Source organism: Centrocercus urophasianus, unplaced genomic scaffold, assembly GCF_019232065.1.
Source record: "Centrocercus urophasianus isolate 14NV4802_14NV808 unplaced genomic scaffold, USGS_Curo_1.0 seq_56, whole genome shotgun sequence".
NCBI lineage: Eukaryota > Metazoa > Chordata > Aves > Galliformes > Phasianidae > Centrocercus > Centrocercus urophasianus.
In genome coordinates this window covers 803361-822257 of record NW_024885155.1, presented here as the reverse complement: position 1 = coordinate 822257, position 18897 = coordinate 803361, and the positions used below count along the sequence as shown (strand labels likewise).

Below are 18897 nucleotides of genomic sequence, written 5' to 3'. Positions count from 1 at the left end.
CGGGCGGGACGGGGGGGGAACGGGGCGGCGGGGAGGGAGCGGGGAAAGGGGGGGAGCGGGGAGTACGGGGTGAGGGGTGATGGCGTGGGGGGAACGGGTCCGTGTGTTCGTGTGTCCGTATGTCCGTGTGTCCGTATGTCCACGGCTGGACCGCCTTGGCTGGCGATACAGAGGGGGCAGTGGCACAGCCAGCTTTTGGGGTACCCCCAAGCTGAGGAGCATACAAGGAGCAGGAGGAGAGAGTTTTGCATGGGGAGACCCCGATGAATTGACTGCTGGAGGGGAGGGTGCCCACCTGCCTGACCCTGTACCCCTGCAGCCAGAGTGAGCCCCCCGATCCCATCTGGAACCTCAGAACCCTGCTGGGTCTGTGCTGCGTGGCTCCTTTCAGCTTTGCTTCCCGAGCAGCTGTGCAGCTCCGCAGTCCGGCATCACCCACGCTGTGCCAATAGGGAAACTGAGGCACTGTCAGGTCCCACTTCCTCTGGCAGCAGCAGCCCTTGTCAGAGCAAGCCCTGCACAGTGTGGGAGCAAAGGAGAAGGTCTGGGGGGGTTGTACCCCCCACGACACACACTGTCACTGAGGGCGGGGGTCCTTACCAACATCCTGTGGTCTCCTGCCTGGTGCCATCATGCCAACAACATGTTGGGGTACAACCAGAGTCCTCAACCATCAGCCCAGAGCAGAGAGCCAGACCACGGGGTCCCTCCTGCCTCACTCCTCCTCGCTGCTGCTCCAGGGGCCTTTTCCAGCCCGTGAACCTCCCTGTCCCTCCACGCTGTGCAGCTGAGGGGAACACGTTACCCTTTGCACTGGCCTCAGCTGAGGTCATGTTTTCAACAGATCTGGTCTGGCTCTTTCAGGAGAAGGGGCCCCATGCGGATGGCCCTGGGGAGCTCGCACCACCCCTCTGCTCCGGCAGCGACCGCCTCGCTCCGAGCTGATGCCAGCACAGCATGAGAAGATCACTCTGGTGCAGGATCTGGCTGGATGCAGTTTGGGTCCAGCAAGACACAGAACAGCAGTGGCCACATGGCCAGAGAGGGGTGTGATGCCAGCAGGACCACAGGCAGGGCGATTGTGTCTGCTGCCACTGCCTTGTCCCTCCCTGCCAGGGAGTGGGAATGGGGAGCTGCCAGCTCTCCACTGAGGTCAGTCTCCTCTCTCTTCTCCCTCTGCACCACTAGGGAGTGCAGAATTGGGTTTGGCTTTGGTATAAGCTGTAGAGCATCGCTGAAGAAGCCCTTGGGGCCTGAAGTGCCACGTTGCCTGTGAGCAGAGCGTGTGCTGTGGGGCATGGCAAGGCGCCTGCTGTCCCAGAGGAGGATGGAGGGACCTGGGAGCCCAGGGAGCACAGGTTTGCAGCATGGTGCCGGCCTCAGGCTGAGCAGCTGTCCCTGCCTCGATCCCATCTCTGTGTTCCCAGCATGTGCCATCCATTGCAAGCAATTGCCCATGTAAGGACAGAGGGCTGGGGAGCCAAATCCCTGAGCTGCATTCGATAAGAGCGGGCAGTGATGCACTTGCTCACATGTTCATGGATGTCAGAGAAGCTTCACAGAGGCCAAGAAGGGATTTTCCCTGGCTGAGAGCAGCATTGCACAACCAGAGTGTCTGGCAGGGATGGGGTCGTACCTCTCTCCAAGCCGCCACATCTGGATGGAGCAGCACAGCTGGGCTCTGCTTTCTGGCTGTGGACAGAAGGAGCTGGAGGCCAGGAGGGGAGCAATTCAGGCCCCTTCCTCCTTCATTGAGTGACGAAGGGCAGCAGTGTGCCGAGGGCTCGGGATCACCCCATGCTCTGCTGTCCAGGAAGCACTGATGGTTGTGAGGAGATGGTCTTGGGGAGGGGGCCGGAGCTGGTTCTCAAGCAGCACTGGGAGCAGAACCCACCTGAGCAGTCTGCTGCAAGCTGGGGGGGTCCCACTGCATCCCTTGCTGCACGCACCAATGGGGCAGGTAGCAGTTGCAAGCCAGCAGGTTGGCACTGGTACGGCAAAGGGAGAGAAAGGAAGGCTGGGAACCATGGGAGAAAGCTGCCCTGCTGCAGCACTGGGGCAGGTTTAGGGCCCCGCTGCTCTCCCTGGAGCTCAGCTCCTTGCAGATTGGGAGCCAAAGCCATCGGCCCACACGTGGGGCTCGGGGGCGGCGGGCAGAGCTGGGACAAAGGAGCTCTTTGCAGCCGCAGTGAATGGCAGCCTCGCATCTGACCTTTTCTGTCTGGGTGCTGGTATTGTGCTGGGTCAGGAGGTTCCCGTTACGCTTTGGTCTGCAGCGAGATTTCAGGCTGAGGTTCAAGAGGCAGCTATGACTCTGTTCCCTTGAACTGCCGGGATCCTTTAAGGAGGGAATCTCGCCTCTCTCATCAGTTCAGGCTAATTAAACTCTGCTAAACCGATTAGAGCTGCAATTTACAAGCAGACAGTCAGTTGAGAAGTGTTTCTCCCAGAACCCAGGGTCAGGGCACAGAGGTTTCATATCGACCCTGTGGGTGTAGCTGGGAGGTTTTGGACAAGTCCAGCAGAGTTCCAGATGCTGATTCCCCCATGAAGCATAGCAGGAGGCCCCAGCAGCCCACCACCCTCCCTGCTGCAGCAGCACTTGTGCAAGCAGCACCACCCCCTGTGTACCCCAAGGACAGGGTTGTTGGGGTGCTGGGGCTGGCTGCCTGCCTGCTGAGCACCGGATTGCAGCAAGGCCAGGGCAAGGCTTGACCCCAGCCTCAGTTTCCCTCTTTGCAAAGCCAGGTGAGCTGCTGGGTGCTGCCCCAGGGGGTTGGATTTTCTCTGCCGTGTCTGCATAGCCAGGCAAACCAGGGAGTTATGTATTGCTCACAGCTGCATCACCGGCGCTGGGGAGAGAGCACAGGGCTGAATGCTCTGTGCTTGGATCCCTGGTTGGGCACACTCCACCCCCAGCTCTGACACGCAGCTTCGCCCTATGCCCGGGGCAGCAGCGTCACCTCTCCAAGCCTCAGTTTCCCCATCTGCTGCGGCAAGATAATGTTCCTCTGCTTGATCCTGCACTATCTCACAGGAAGGTTGCATTAGCAGTTAGCTAATGGCTACAAGGAGCTTTGAAGATGAAAAGCCGTGAACAAATGCCAAGAAGTGCTGAGCTGGATGCTCCTCACCTCAGTAATCGTTTCATGTTACTGGGACACTTCCACTTCTGCAAAATGAGAGGGAAGGGTGGGAGCCTGAGTGCGGGGAGGGGCGCGGGGTGCCCGGCTTCCCAAGACCTGCCCCTGCAGATCTGATCACCGCTCGAGTTCTCATCACATGCAGATCCTCCTGCCCTTCCGCCAGCCTGACCTGCTGCTCCCAGCTCTGCTCCCTGCTGCAGCATCCTTGCTGTGCTGCACAGAGCCCTGCGTGCTGCTCCCACACTGCTGCCAACCACCTCACCACCCAGCCTCGTCTCACAGCCCCCAGCCCTCCTTGCTGCTCTTTGCCACCGCCTCATGCTGGTCTTTGGTGTGTCATAAAAGCACTCCTATCACAGGCAATTTGATTTAATTATTCGGGTAAGAATTCACAAGGCACTGTGTCAAATGCTTAATTAAAACCTCAATCTATGCTGCTGCCTGCACCCCACAGTGCGCGCTGGCAGCGATGCGCTCGGCACACTCTCTGGCTGCAGTTGGATGTGAGCTGTCTGCTCCAGCTTTGTAACCCCAGGAGCTCTGCCCTGGCTGGGAATGTCAAGAGAGGGACCCATTCTGCTTTCTCACTGTGCCCAGCATTGCACCAAAGCACAGCAGAGCTGCTGGGAGCATCGTGCAGGGCAGCACCCACAGTTTTGCACCCACAGTTGGTGCCTTGTTGCTCTTCACGGCTTTGTCCTGATGCCTCTTTCCTTCCAGCAGGGGAAGAAAAGAAGCCGGGTTGGAACTGAATTGGCTTTAGGGCCTCTTCCAGCACCAGCTATTCTGTGATTCTGTGGGAGGTGGAAGAGGGAGCGTGGGGGGAGCAGGCAGAGGGGAGGCAGTTGGGGCGTCCCGGGGCCCCACGCAGCCAAGGAGAAGGGGCTGTGTGCGACGGAGTGCGTTTCCCTCTGAGTGAAAGAACAGATGTCTCTTGTCTATGGCTTGCAGTTGGCTCTGGTTTTCATCTCCCCTGTCTATGCACACGCAGATTTATAGCTGCCTTAATTAGTTCCTTACAAAACAATCTAGTTGCCCGCATGCCTGTCTGAGCCCCGGGAGGTGCAACGGGCAGGAGGCCGGGGCAACGTGGGGTGGCACAGCCGTTCAGCAGCCCTGGCTGCCTGCATGAGCTCAGGTCACCTGCTGGGGCCGGGGGATGCTCTTGACACAGCCCTGCACGGCCCCATGGGTGCAAAGGGCTTCACCTCCTGCTGCATGCAGGGGATGCTTCTGTGGTGAAACAGGGCAGGCGAACACTCAGCTGCACGCATGCACAAAGCCACCCCAGCACACGTGCACAAAGCCACCTGTGCACATGCGCAGCTTGCACGCTTTGCTCTCTCCATGCCTTAACCTGCACAGCCTGGCCCCAGTGCTGTCCCCAGGTCCCCATGCATGGAGCTGCACGGTGATGCTTCTCTGAGCACCTTTCACGGGCACGCCGTGTAAACAAGCCATGACTCAGCTGCCCGTGTGGTTTCCCCAGTGGAAATGCTTCGTCCGCCGCTGTGGAAAGAGCAAAGATTGCCTGCAGGGAAGAGCCGACAGCTCCATAAAACGTCACGGAGCCGTGCAGGTCTGACTGGGGTGCAGGGGAGATGGTTGGGGTGAACGCTTCCCAGCCCAAACTGAGAGGTGTGCGTGCATTGCAGGCAGCTGAGGGCAGAGCCACTGCGGGTCCCACACCTCCCACAGAGCCCCATCCACCCCACAGCTCCCTTCAGACAAGAAAACTGACTGCTTACATAGCCCAGGCTCGCAGTTAGTAGAAAAACATGTTTTTCGCATTAAAATTTCCCTTGAAAAACAATGGTTTAAATTAAGCATAGGAAAAGAAAAGCAAGGAATCAAAAAAAAAAAAAAAGGGGTGGGGGTGAGGGAGGCGAAAAATATTTTTAAAAAGGGAAATTTGAGGTGGAGCTCAGAAGCAGTCCCCCGAGGGCTGCAGCTTTCCCCCATCCCATGGAGCTCCTGGAAGCAGGTGGGGTCCCAGGGACTGTGCAGCACTGAATGTGGTTGGAGGAGATGCTGGAGGCTGCGGTGCAGAGCTCAGCCCCAGACGGGCCAGAAAGGGTGAGGTGGGGGGATGCAAATCGTCTGATCTGTCTGTGAGGGAATTCAAAAGGAGGCCGATTCAAATCCGTCGTGACACGAATGGGTTGGGGCTGGCAGACGATCCCTGCGGTGGTTGTTAACAAATCTCGCCGCTTTCCTTTGAGTGGCCTCCAATATATTAATTAAAATAAGCAATTATACACCATCTGGGTGGAGAGGAGCAGGGAGACCAGCTGCACCAGTTCTTCTCCCTTGGCAGGAAGGGTGCAGGAAGGCATTGGGGCTTGGGGAGCTCTATGAGAGCACAGCCGGGCTGTGCCCAACAGCTGCCTGCAGGTCTCCAGACTGACACAGCTGGGTGAGGAGAGCAGGGATCGCCTTCCAGCAACCACTTTGTATAAGAAGACAGGGGCCCAGAGGCTAAGTCCTTATAGAAAATGACCTGCCCGTGTCATGGGGGAGGTGGGAGCAGAGAGGGAAACCGAGCGCAAAGCAGCCCAGGATCTGCTGGTTTGTGCTGCTTGCCCTTTCCAGAAGGTCCACATCCATCCCCAGTGATGGGGAATGCTGTGAGCAAGAGACCCTCCCCCCCCCAACCTCCCAAAGAACAGGAGATGGGGCCGGCAGAGTGGGAGTGCCAGGGGAAACACGTCTGCTCAGTGCAACGTCTGTGCAGAACAACAGCCACATGTCTGGGCTTTATCTCAGCGCAGCACATCTCGTGTCAGCAAATCCCTCAGTCACAGGGTTTTATCCACGGCCTGCAGTTTGTTAATTAGAAAAGTTCCTGCCTGCAGGGCACGCTCATGCCCAGAGAGACCCTGGTGCTGGGGATCCTCACCCTGCTGACACCCTCAGTGCGACGGGCACAGGACCCAGCACCACACACATGGATGCATATGCACACACACACACACATAAGCATGCACATGTGTGCACACACACACAGAGCCCACGGCAGCCCCTCAGCAGCCCCTGGCACGCTGGCACCACTGGAATTAAGTCATGTCTCAGGAGGTGAGCTCATCACCAACACCCACAGCCGGGCACTGCGAGTGGCAGCAGAGGTGGCCGCAGGCCCTGCCCAGCCCCACCAGGTACCCTGGGAACGTGGCACCACATCTGTGCCGGCTGCAGGAACACGCCCTGCCCTGAGGCCTGCTCCCATGTGAAACCCAGCCTTCCTCCTCCTCTTCCTCCTCCTGACAGTGGCATCACGCTCTTTGCATCTCCTGCAAAGGCTCCTGTCAGGCTTATGGGGTGGCTGCCAGCTCCATGCCATTTGCCCCCACTCCTGAACCCAGCAGGTCTCAATGTGAGGCTAATGCACTCCCAGGTGCCTGGGAATTCAGATCCCTGGTTTGGGGTCACAGAGGGACACTCATCCCCACCACCACTGTGGTATAGCCCAGAGGTGCCCCTCCCCCCATCCCCATCCCACCCCACCCCATCCCATCCCCATCCCATCCCATCCCATCCCCCCCCCCCCCCCCCCCCCACCCATTCCTCCCATCTCCCCTCATTCCCCGCCCCAGCAGCACCCTGCTCTGCTGATGCAGACTCTGGAGGTGCCACCTCCTCCCTCATCACTGCTCTGCAGCACCGTGAGAAAGCCGCCCCACCGCTGCCTTTGGGGTGACTCAAATCCTCTCTGAGCAGACCCAGCTCCCTCCAGGCGATGGGGTGGGGGCAGGGCCGATATTTAAAAGAATATGGCTTTTTTTTTTCACGGGAAAACCGCTTTGCCCTCTTTTTGATGGGCTCAGTCTCTCTCCAGGTCTTTTTTTTTTTTTTAATAAGGAAATTATTCGGCTTTTGAGTAATCGTTAGTCTTTATTAAAGTAATTATTAGGCTTTATTACCGAGATGAAAAGCACAGATCTGGAACGAGAATGGGGACGGGAGCGCGCCTACGGCTCCGCGTGCCGCGCAGCGCCATTGGCCCCGCCCCGGTAAGCCACGCCCCCTCAAAAGACACGCCCCCCCTCAGCACCACCCACTTCGCGCGTTTCTGCCGCCGTGCACTTTTTGTCCCCTCTCAGCCACCGTCCCTCCTCCGTACGTCGCCGGGCGGGGCGGGGCGGCGCGGGGGGGGTGGGAAGATGGCGGAGGCTTCCCCGCAGCCGGGCCGCTTCTTCTGCCACTGCTGCTCGGCCGAGATCGCTCCCCGCCTGCCCGTGAGTCGGGGGAGGCGCGGGTGCCGCCGTGACGGGGTCGGGAGAACCGCGGGACGACGCTGGGGCGGGCAGAAACCCCGCGGGGCGGACACGTGGGGATGAGGCCTGGGGGGGCCGGGCCGGGGCCGAAGGGGCGGTGGGGGCTGCGGCGATTGGGGGCCGCTGAGGGGGAGGGGGAGGCCGCAGGGCCGGGCGGGCCTGAGGAGCACCGCCGCCTTCCCGCGTTCCTTCCTCTTCCCCTCTCGCTTCGTCCCCAAAGGCGCGGCCGTCCCCCGCCGTCCTTTGGCTCTGCGTTGGGCCCGCTGAGCTGAGCGAGGCTTCGGGCTGTACTGCTTCGGTCGGAGCCCCTCGGGGCTTTGCCGGGGTTTCTACTGGAGATACGGGCCGGTCAGTGCCGCGACGCGGGGGCGGCGGGAGGAGGGGGGGAGGGGGCGGGAACTGAGCTCTGCACGAAGCCCGGCTCTGCTGCCGGCGTGGAACCACTTCACAGAGCGGGCTGCTCGGCTGCCAGATGCTGGCTTTGATTCGGGGATCCCTTTGGCTTTTTGGGTCTTACCGAGTCTATTCTAAACCATTCCGTAGTGTCTCGTCAGAATAAGGCGTTGCTTTTTCTTTTTTTTTTCTTTTTTTTTTAAATCACTCACTGCGTTCTAAAAGTCGCCTGTATGCATTTATTTACCGTGGTTGTGTCGATTGGGTGAGTTTGGGTTTGAAACGTGCTGCGTCCTTTTGCTCTCTCTCAGTGCTTAGGTGAGGGTGGGCCTTGGTGGCAATTGAGCAAAGTGTGTTTGAGTCTGAAGACGAAGCTGGTGATAACGCTCCTGCTGAGCAAACAGCCCAGCTGGAGAGAAAGTGGCTCAGGAGCTGAAAGGCTGTAATCCAGGAACAGGAGGCTCTTCTTTGTGTTCCAGTGGCCTGTGTTGGTTTTGGGCCAGCAGAGTGCATCTAGTAGCGAGCATCAGGCTCTGGCAGGGAGCTGACAGCTTCTTTCATTGATGCAGATCTCATGATAGTCAACAGGCTTGTTTCAGGATCCGAGCTTACTGGTTTTACTTCCCATTTGCAGACCTCACTGCTGAAGGTAGCGTAGCATGAAGTGGAGAAAGATTCATTCTAGCAACCTGAGAAACAATGAGCTGTGACATTTGTGCTGTTCCAGCTGCAAAGGAATTTGCTGATCTCTACATTCAGTCTGTAAACAAAGAGAAAACAAACCCATGCAACTCCCTTATATGGGAGAGGTGAGAGGATTGCATGGCTGACTTCTTGTGTCGAGTGTAATAATTTATCCTGATGATGTATGGGTGAAACGTAAACCAGGATGAGGTTATTGCAGGCATAATTGATGTGTTTTCCTGTAGAGTGTGCAGGAGTTCCTGCATGCTGGTGATTTGGTGCAGAAATGCTCTTGAAATCAAACATTGTGCAAATTCTCTAAATGCAGTTATTTCACAACTGCCTGCCCGGAGGAGGGAGGGAGCAGCAGCTTCTCTGTCTTGGGATGGAGGATGTCTGCTGCTTCCTTATCTTGCTGGGCAGACAGAGACAGGGCTGAGTGGATCTCTGGCCCTGCTGCATTTTGCTTGGGTTTTATCTTTTTTCTGTCTGTGATGCCTTGAGGAGCAAAGCCCACACAGCTGTCAGCCTCTCCTCTTCCTGGGAATCTTGGTGCCTTAGGACAATTCGGATGCAGCAGTGGCAAGGGTGTGAAGTTTCTACATGAGGCACTGTCTCTCCCAGGTCCTGTGCCATGGCAGCCCTGAACCAGGCTCAGTTTGGGGCTGGGTGCAGCATCTGTCACTTCCTCTTGTGACTCAGTGCTGTCCTGTGGTGTCACTTCTCATGTGGCTGCCTTGTGCTAAACAGCCCAACGATTCCTTGAGTGAGCTGAAGTGCTCTGGGCTCCCTTTGGCTGCAAGTGTGCTCACAAAGTATAAATTCCTTGCACCCAGAATTAAGGGGGAGGGGGGAAAGTGACTGTAGCAAACTCTTGAAGAATCCTGCTCTGAATACACAGGCTGTTTATTCTGTCACATTCAGTCTTCAGTATCAAAAGCCACAAGGGTGGCAGTAGCTCTCTGTAATGAGCGTGGGAGTGTGACATTCTGGTATTGTGTGCTGCAGAATGACCCACTTGTGTCTCCTCTGAGTGCTGGGAACCCCAGACAACATCAGCCATAGCTTTCCATTAAGCCCTTCCTAAGTGAGAACGATGCTGTAATTAGCCTGATTCCCTCATCTCATTCGTTAGGATGCTGTAGCCTTCAGGGGGGTGGCAGGGGGAAGCCCCACAAACACACAGATATTTAAAGGGCAGTGTTTCAGTGCTGACCTTCTGGGAAAGCTGGTGGGTTGGCTTTCACTTTGCTCTGAACTGCATCACATGTTACCTCATGTTTTGTCTGTGCTGGGGATCAATTAGTATTATCCACATCTTATATAAATCCAAGTTCAAAGCAGGTTCAGGCTTCATGGTTTCCCTTCCTGTTGGTGTGAGGGGTGGCTTGGGGGTCCTTGTGGCTCTGCATTCTCTGCTTGCCATCTGTGCCAAGTCACAGTGGTAGTGGGTGTACTTAATATAGCTTTCATAGGAGCTCTGCTGTATCTGTATTGGCTGGCCAAGCCATTTTTACCCTTAAAATAAAATTGAATGGCATTTAAAACTGGGTTACAGAAGTGCTCAAGCCAGGTGGTGAGAGGAGTCCTTCTGTCTACGCCTGATTACTTGGTCAAGTATCTTAATTTGGGCAGAGTTCCCTAACTAACAAGTACAGGGTGGGCTATTTGGGTTTTTTACATTCTGCTGTGAGACTGGTGTGATCTAGGGGAATTTCAGACCGACTGCCTCTCTGATCTGGTTATTTGTGCAGTCAAAGTGAGCTGTGGTGTCACAGCAAATACAGCATATTGCATCTAACCCACAAAATAAAGCTGCTCCTTAAGGTGCTGCAGGATGGCTTTCCTGGGGGCTGTCATACCAGGTGGTGTTCTCTGTATCCCAGTATTGGTTTTGCCAACTGCTTGCTTTTCTCATTCAGTGTTTCTTCTCCTGTAGGATTACATTTGCCCACGGTGTGAATCTGGTTTTATTGAAGAACTTCCTGAAGAGCCAAGGTAATGTGCTGCTCTCAGTGGCTGTTGTTAGGGTGCTTTCAATCTACTCTGCTCTTTTTCTAGGTAAAAGGCAGCATCACATCCTACACAGGTTTTAGTTCTGGCCAACACTTGGCCTATCTTTCTTTACTATGGTTATGTAGTGCTTAATATGCATAGCCTGCATCTGCAGGTAGATCAACAGTGGTAAAGGGCAGCGGGAGGAATGTGTTGATTCAAAACAAACAGGAAAAGGTGTCAGAGTCTTTCCTCATGGCATGTGATAGCTCTTAACTGCTTTGAGTCATCAGGGCAGAGATAACATGAGAAGGATATTAAGATGCTTGAATGCATCCAGAGGAGGGTGGTGAAGGGCTGGCAGGCTTGTGCTGTGAGGAGAGGCTGAGCATGCCTGGGTTGTCAAGCCTGGAGGAAGGAAGGCTGAGAAGCAACCTGACATCTCTCTGCAGCTGGGGAAGTGCTGAGGGAGGTCTGTTCCCTGCTCAGCAGCAGTGGGATGCATGGGAGCAGCACAGAGATGTGCTGGGGATGCAGGGCATGGAGCATCAGACAAAATTCCTTTGCTGAATCAGGCTTCCTAGAGGTGTTGCCCTGTGCCTGTCAGTGTTTGAGAGGCACTTGGTCAATTGGCCTTCAATAGTGGGCCCTAACTTTGGGTTAGCCCTGAAGAGGTCTGGCAGCTGGACCTGATCTTTGTAGGCTCTTTACAGTTGTATTCCAGCTGTCCAAGAAGAGGAATCTGCCACATGGGGACTGTATGTAACGTGGTTTGAAGTACTGTAGCACTGCACCTTGACTGAGGCTCTGGGCTCTGCGCTGAAGCAGCTCAGATCTGTGTTCACATGTTCTACTGATGACTGAGCAGTGGCACAGCTCTCTGGCAGTGTCAGAATAGGCAAGAGTAGAAGGGTCTGAATGTTTCAGATGCGTTTACCAGTTGTCAGGCTGGCACACAGACAGCTTGGGACGTGTCTTAGATGCACGTTCTCAGAGGTGGCAGGGAGGTGATCTTCACAGACTGAGCTTTCTGTACTGAGAAGGTGATATTTTGTCTCACTGCACCAACCCAGAGGTGGAAAATCAACCCTGGGTAATCCTTCCTATGTTGGTGACTGGCTGTGACCTTGGAGAGAGTCTCTTAATGGCTGAACCTTTTGGGTTTTGTTACCTATAATGTTGAAGCATAGGGCTGGGTACTGAGCAGTAAATCTTGCAGCAGTCCAAAAGCAGAAGCCTGGTGGCATTAAGAGTTTTTCCCTTTTGGTCACATGCTTCTGCAATAGAGAAGTTCCTTTGATTCAGGATTAGACTTAAACACATCTGGGTCATAGTGGTCAGGGTTTGTACCTTAAATCTTCTCTTCTTGTTGCCCCAGGGAACCAAGCAGACTTGTTGGAGGTGAATTGTGCAGGGAATCTTTGGTGGATCAGTCACTTTTCCATAACTTCATCAAACTGGAATCTAAAAGGGTGGGGAAAGATGGATGGTGATGTGAGTGATGAGGGTTGCAGAGAGTGAAAAAGGAGAAAATGAGTATCTGAGGGCAGCCTGATTTCTGTAGGTCCGGAGCAGAAGGGCGGGTGAGCTGACCTCTGTGGCTCCTTTCAGCTCTGACTAACTTCCTGTGTGCTGTTAGGAGCAGCTTTGCTGTTTGCTCATGGTGTCAGATTCACGTCCCTCGATTCCCTCTGCTGGGAAAATCTTTTCACAGCACCCTTATGATACTTAGCAATGCTTTTTTTTTTCTTCTCAGGAACACCGAGAATGAAACCAGCTCCTCTGCATCAACCAGTGAGCAGAACAGGCATCCTTTTGAGGCAAGTCCTCTCTCTCTCTCTTCAAAGGTTTTCTTTCTTGCTGTTGAATCAATATCTTTCTATTAGTTGTTTAAATGTTCCCTAGATTTTGACTAAGCATGGGGGAGGAAGTATTAATGGCTCCTGAAATCTTTGCAAATCATATTTTTGATAGGACCATCACCTGTAGCTCGTTGTTGTTGAGAGGGGGGCTGAGCTGGGATTTGGAGAGCTGGCTGGGTGTGTTGCTGTGCAGAAACACGCAGCAGCTACAGAGAAACCAGGGAAATCTTTGCTCCCTCAGCTACTTCTAAGCATGCACTGAGCTCCTGTATCAACCAAGGGCTCTACAGACAAATCATTTTTGGGAGGCTGGGGAAAGACCGCATAGTTGATCTATTTCTCTTCTCATCACGATCTGCTCTCCAATTCTCTCCCTTCCAGAACGTGGATCAGCACTTGTTCACTTTGCCTCAGGGCTACGGCCAGTTTGCCTTTGGGATTTTTGACGATGGCTTTGAGATTCCATTTGGGTCCAATGTGCAGTCAGAAGATAACAGAGACTCTGAGAACAGGAGGGAAAGAGAGCATCAGTCCAGGCACCGGTACGGCGCGAGGCAGCCGCGCGCTCGTCTCGCCACGCGGCGTGCTGCTGGCAGGCACGAGGGGGTTCCCACACTGGAGGGGTAAGAACAGCCCTTGGGGTTCTTGTGCAGAAAACCTGGGTTGGTTTTTTCACTGATGAGTTCACCACAAATCATAGAATCATAGAATCATAGAATCACCAAGGTTGGAAAAGACCTAAAAGATCACCCAGTCCAACCGTTCACCCATTCCCAATAGCTCCTACTAAACCATGTCCCTCAACACAACATCCAGTCTTTCCTTGAACACCCCCAGGCTCGGTGACTCCACCACCTCCCTGGGCATCCATTCCAGTGCCTGACCACCCTTTCTGAACAGTAACACTTCCTCATGTCCAGCCTGAATCTCCCCTGCCGTAGCTTGAAGCCATTCCCTCTGCTCCTATCACTGATGACACGAGAGCAGAGGCCGACCCCCAGCTCCCTACAACCTCCCTTCAGGAAGTTATAGAGAGCAATGAGGTCTCCCCTGAGCTCCTCTTCTCCAGGCTGAACATTCCCAGCTCCTTCAGCCTCTCCTCATCAGCCCTGTGTTCCAGACCCCTCACCAGCTTTGTTGCCCTCCTTTGAACACGTTCCAGGGCCTCAATATCTTTCTTGCAGTGAGGGGCCCAAAACTGGACACAGCACTCGAGGTGCGGCCTCACCAGAGCTGAGTACAGGGGAACAATCATCCTTTTGTCTCTTCTTCTTCTGTTGAAGTGTAAAGCTGCTCGTAGCTGTGAGCGCCCTGTGTGCATGCCCAGCTCTGTCCTCTGTGAGCTCGTGCTTTGGATGGTCAGGCTTCTGCTCAGCTCTCACCTTGACTTTTAGGGGCTTTTCTGACTGAGCACAGCAGCCTAAGCTGCAGTGAGGCTGGCGGGTTTGACCCTTCAGCACACATTGAGAAAGCATTTCCTGGTCATCTCTGGGTATTGTGAAAACGTTTTATTCGTGAGAGGAAAAATAAGAGGAGACTCTAGAGAACAAGACTGCAGCTTCTTTAAAAGTATCCTGGGAAAACTTTTGCTGTCTCTGTCAGAAATCATTCCATCTGGATAAAGCATTTGGTTTTCTCTTTGTCAATGAATAACCAGTTTATTATTTTCCTCTCATTCTCTCTGGTGAGGTGACAGCATTTAGCCACTCCTTCCGTGTCAGGCTTCTGAACCAGGAGCTAGCAGATACAGATTCTTGTTTAATCCTGGTTTTCTTGTCTTTCAGAATCATTCAGCAGCTGGTCAATGGTATTATTGCACCTACAACAATACCAAACTTAGGACTTGGTCCTTGGTGAGTTGAAGCTCAGCTGTTCTTTCTGAGGTTGCTCATACTTGTGCCTGAATTTAATTCTTGTTCTTATTCTTAAAGGGGAGTCTTGCATTCAAATCCAATGGACTATGCCTGGGGTGCTAACGGCCTGGATGCAATTATTACACAGGTAAAATTAGCACTGTAATGGAGCCTCAGGTCCTCTTGGGTACGAATTGCTAAATTGTCAGCACCCATTGTGCTGCAGCAGGAACAAACCACTGAAGGTGTAGAAATGGGAGATGAGGTCCAAAGCGCAGGGGATGCTGGATTCAAGTGCCCTCGTTTGGTAAATGAACAGATTCTGCGTGCTGCTGAGCTCACATCTTTCTGCCTTCTGTGGCCTATTGTTTTTTCAGTTACTAAATCAGTTTGAAAACACTGGACCACCGCCAGCAGACAAAGAAAAGATCCAGGCCCTCCCCACGGTACAGATCACACAGGAACACGTAGGTGTGTATTATCTCCTCCAGTTCACAAAGAGATCTGTGAAAATTCTGTTTCAACGCTTTCTTGTGATTTTCATTTGGTCTGCTGGTACCTTCCAGGCCTAAAACATCTCCAAAGTGGGGAGAAAGCTGAATTACTGAGCTCTGCTATACTCTTGCAATGGAAAGGGCAGAGTAGACTGGTTGAATTTGCCCTGGGGAGGCAAACTGTCTGTTCCAAAGAATTCAGTGTGAATAGAGTTGAAAAAGCACATGCATGCTGATGGGCAGGGCTGCAGCTCTGTGCTGGGATGTGCTGACAGCTCAGCCAGGCTGTACTGTAAGCTGGGTGAGAGTTTGTTGGTTGGAGAGATGCAAATCAAACACTGGATGCTTTGTTACAGGTATGTGTGCATGCATCTGTTCACTGAACGTGTTTTGTGCTATGAGGAAGGGAACAGTGATGCAAGAGAGTGGAAAGGGGGGAGTGATGGTGGCAGGGCAAAGCAGCAAGCTTTCCACTTGCAGAGATGAAGCAGGGAAGGGGACAGAAGCCACGAGAGCTGCTGGGAAGGGGAAAAAAAAGGGAGAAGGTGATGGGATCTCCTTCTGAGGGCGATCAGGTCCTTTGTTTTCTGCTTTATTCTTCAGCTGTGTTTTGCTTTCCATTTGCAATACAGATTCTGGGTTAGAGTGCCCTGTGTGTAAAGAAGACTATACAGTTGGGGAGAACGTCCGGCAGTTACCTTGCAATCACCTATTCCACAACAGCTGTATAGTCCCTTGGCTGGAGCAGGTTGGTGCCTTCTGTGTGGGTCTCTTGGGTTCTGTAGCACTGAAATGTTTTCTGGTGGTACCATTCTGCTCTGTAAATGTTTTTTTACACCCTCATGATGAGGCCTGAGCACGAACAGCAGTGTAATCTTTAGCCTTTTCCTTCAGAATTGCTCCTGTATTGTTTATAATCCAGTTTTCCTTATTGCTTGTGTGTTGTTTTTTGTCTGCTCTCCATAGCATGACACATGTCCTGTGTGCCGGAAGAGCCTAAGTGGACAAAACACTGCTACAAACCCCCCTGGACTCACAGGGATGAACTTCTCATCCTCCTCCTCCTCCTCTTCTTCCAGCTCACCAAGTAACGAAAACTCATCGAACAACTCATGAATCTTAATCCAACCCTCTGTCCCTGGGGCCCTCTCCATTGTCCTTCTTCCCTCCCCAGCCAACATAAGCAGCAAAAGGGGCTTCCAGAGCAGAGCAAGGGGAGGGTAGCAAGGGGGAAGCAGCACCCCCAGAATTCCCTTTTGAGTTCTGAAGACACGGAGACTCTGGATCCTTCAGAGATGAGAAGCCTCAAGTTCTGTCATGGGGAAAGAGCTCTGTCTGTTAATAAAATTCATCCCTTTTGCCACGTGGACTTTTCACAATTGCAGTGAAAGGCTGCAGTGCTCCACAGATGGGAAACCTAAGGCACTGAGCTGGTGGTTGCAATTCTGAATGGAAAGGTTGTTGATAAGGTTTTGAATTTGAGATTCCTTTTTTTTTTTTTATTGCTTTTCCTCCTCCTCCTCCCCTTAGATGCTATCTCTTCTGCTTTGGAGATTGAAATCTGAAAAATGAAAGCATAATGATACTGCCTCCCTCCCAGGATCTTCACCTGGGGAGGGCAAATAGTTGTCACTGAGCAAATGAACTCTTGAAACAGACCCCATCATCCTTCCCTTCCTCACCCCCTCATCTCGAGTCCCATTTCTTTTGTTTCTTTACAACCTCGCCCTTCTGATACTCAACACTGAAAGGGGGTTTTTATAATTTTAAATTATTACTGCTGTTTAAATAAATGGACGTTTCAGCTCAACGGGACGTTCTGCATGATTTGAGGAAAACTACAAGGTTCAGGTCTCCAGAGACTGCTGTGCTGAGCAGCCTGGTTTCACCCAAGGGCAGGCTGGGCTTGTCCAAGCCCTCCTGGCATGCTGAGTGCAGGTATGCTGGGAGCTCCAGGCTTCAACGTGGCCAACACCCCTCCGTGCATTGCAGGCCTGTGGGTTATTGAGGGGCTGGCTGCAGGATTGCAACTAAAAAGCATACTTGCCTGCTCCTTTTTGTATTTTTTACATCTCCCCGTTGCAGTTCTGAACAGATTTTTCCACTGTTAACATCAGGACTGGGCGTGCATCAGTGCAAGGAGCAGCCCCATCTCATTGTGATCAAATAATAGACAGGAAAAACAAGAGTTTGGAGAGAGGGAAAAAAAAAAGAATAAAATGTATTTCGAAGGTACTTAAAATACAGCTGATTAAAAAGAAAAAAAAAAAAAAGGAGAGAGAGACGAAATACCTGGGTGTGTTTGACAGTTTGTGCATTGGAGAATGAGAAGAATGTGAGTGGAGGTGGCAGTGACCTACCTGGGCTGAGGTGGGGACAAAGCAGGCTCCTGGCTGTGTGTCACCCTGCAGTGCTGGCAGGAGAGAGGAAGCAGTGAGCAGCACTGGGCTGCTTGAGGTGTGAGCTGCTGCCTCTTCTGCTGCAGGGATCTGAGGCAGGCAGTGGATCTCCCTGGTGCTGGTGGAGGTGTTGTGCACACCGTGCATCAGGTGATGATGTGTGGGTCTTGTTGTCCACAGCCGTGCTGTTCTGGGACAGATGCACATCCAGAGGACTGGGGCTCCTGGTGGCTGTGGGATGTTTCCTGGGGAGGCTGCAGCCTTCCTCACCTTGTAGGATTGCTCAGGTGAAGCAGCATCACAGACCACCTGTGGGAAGCAGCCCTGCAGTGAGAGTGGGATGCGTGCATGGGAGGGTTTGTACATCCACAGCTGGTCGTGTGCTCCTGGCAAATGCAAGGCAAAGTGCATTGGGGTAAAGCTGATGGTGGTCTCTGATGCTCCTAGGGTTGCATCCTGGGCTGAGGGAGTATCTGTGGTCTCTGAGGCCAGGAAGCAGCACAGGGGGCTCTGGGGTCTGACCTAAATGCAGTCCTGGACTTCCACTCTTCTGCTGGCTCCAGACGGCACTGAGCACAGCGAGAGCTGAGGCAGCTTTGCCAAGGGCAGCCCAGCCCTGTGCAGTGCCAGCTGCAGGCAGCTCCCCCTGCCCCGTGCAGCAGTCTGCTGGTGACCCAGCTGTCCCAACGCCTACCTGAAGCTCTTGCACTTGTTTGTCTCTTTGATGACTCAAAAGCAGAAGCTCAGATGTGGCTGATGGAAGCGCAGCGGGGAAAAGGCTGGGGCTGAGACGTGGAGGAGCTGCTGACCCTGCAGGGACAGCTGGACTCTGCCCTGCTGGTGTCACAGAATGGGCACACGGTGGCAGAACCACGGAGCAAATCAATGAGGATCCAGCACTGAGTGGAACTGCTCAGGTCCCGGAGCTTCCTAAGAAGGGCTGTACCTCCCTATGGGAGGGGGAAGGTGTTGTGTGACATTTCTTGAACCTTTTTTCAGAATAAAAGGGAAGGTTTGTTGGAGGAAACATCAGCTGCCATTTGCCAAAGCTGTTGGGGGCCGGCAGTGAGGAGGCACTGAGTCATTGCCCTGGAATGTTTCTGTCATTGGCTCTGCCAGCTCAACCAGGCTGCAGCTGCTTTGATCTCGCAGGCGGATGCCTCTGGGACAAGGGTTTATCTCAGGACTGGTAGATCAGGGTAAGAGCTCATCCTGTGCCAGAGGTCGAGCCAGGAGCTTCTGCTGCTGGAATCCCAGGCTCAGGAGCAGGTGGTGGCAGAGGGATCTCAGAGGCAGGAGGGAAGGGTCCCGATGCAGTTTGTGCCCACGTGTGAGATGCTCGAGGTGGGCTTCAAATGGGTGAAATGAGGCAGATGGGTGCTGCAACTCCTGGGGTCGGAGTCTGGTGCCCACTGCAGTCCCCAGCATTTGCTGCAATGGTTGCTCCCTCCTGCCTGGGAGCTGGTTTGGTAAGAAATGGAACGAGTTTGGTGGTTGTGTGATGTGACACGGTGACCACGCTGTGGTGCCTCTCAGTGAGGCTCAGTAGGCACTGCAGGAACGTGCTCTGGCTGGGAGGAACAAGCACTATTTCTGGCCACGGTGATGCTCTCGGAATCACCTCCCAGTACCCAGCTCCATCCCCGTCTGCTGAAAGGGAGCAGAGTGGGGCCACAGCCACAGAACCACAGGGGATGCTCATCCGGGATGCAGCTGTGCCATTCCCTCGTCTCACCTCGTGCACCTTCACCCCGCAGCAGCCTGACATCCAGGGCTCTCCCCTCCCACAGCCGTTTC

At 53.7% G+C, this 18897-nt stretch overlaps 1 protein-coding gene and 1 long non-coding RNA gene across 2 annotated transcripts; both read left to right on the top strand.

Moving 5' to 3' along the window:
* The first annotated feature begins 122 nt into the window (after positions 1-122).
* On the top strand, positions 123-5164 carry LOC122169645. The gene is made up of 2 exons (XR_006171604.1): positions 123-1152; positions 3289-5164. It is a non-coding gene; the product is annotated as an uncharacterized LOC122169645 (long non-coding RNA).
* Positions 5165-7275: 2111 nt separating this feature from the next.
* RNF126 (ring finger protein 126) lies at positions 7276-16511 on the top strand. The gene is made up of 9 exons (XM_042835943.1): positions 7276-7381; positions 10437-10495; positions 12249-12312; positions 12736-12977; positions 14139-14207; positions 14286-14355; positions 14585-14678; positions 15334-15449; positions 15668-16511. Exons 1-9 carry the CDS (start codon positions 7307-7309, stop codon positions 15815-15817), a joined length of 939 nt encoding a protein of 312 aa, XP_042691877.1. The 5' UTR covers positions 7276-7306; the 3' UTR covers positions 15818-16511.
* The last annotated feature ends 2386 nt before the right edge of the window (positions 16512-18897 follow it).

Bases quoted from the DNA above. Each gene is read 5' to 3' on its own strand.
- RNF126 (XM_042835943.1), top strand. From the start codon at position 7,307: ATGGCGGAGGCTTCCCCGCAGCCGGGCCGCTTCTTCTGCCACTGCTGC. The intron at 12,313-12,735 runs GCAAGTCCTCTC...TCTCCCTTCCAG, and splicing joins AGAACAGGCATCCTTTTGAG to AACGTGGATCAGCACTTGTT. The intron at 15,450-15,667 runs GTTGGTGCCTTC...TGCTCTCCATAG, and splicing joins TAGTCCCTTGGCTGGAGCAG to CATGACACATGTCCTGTGTG.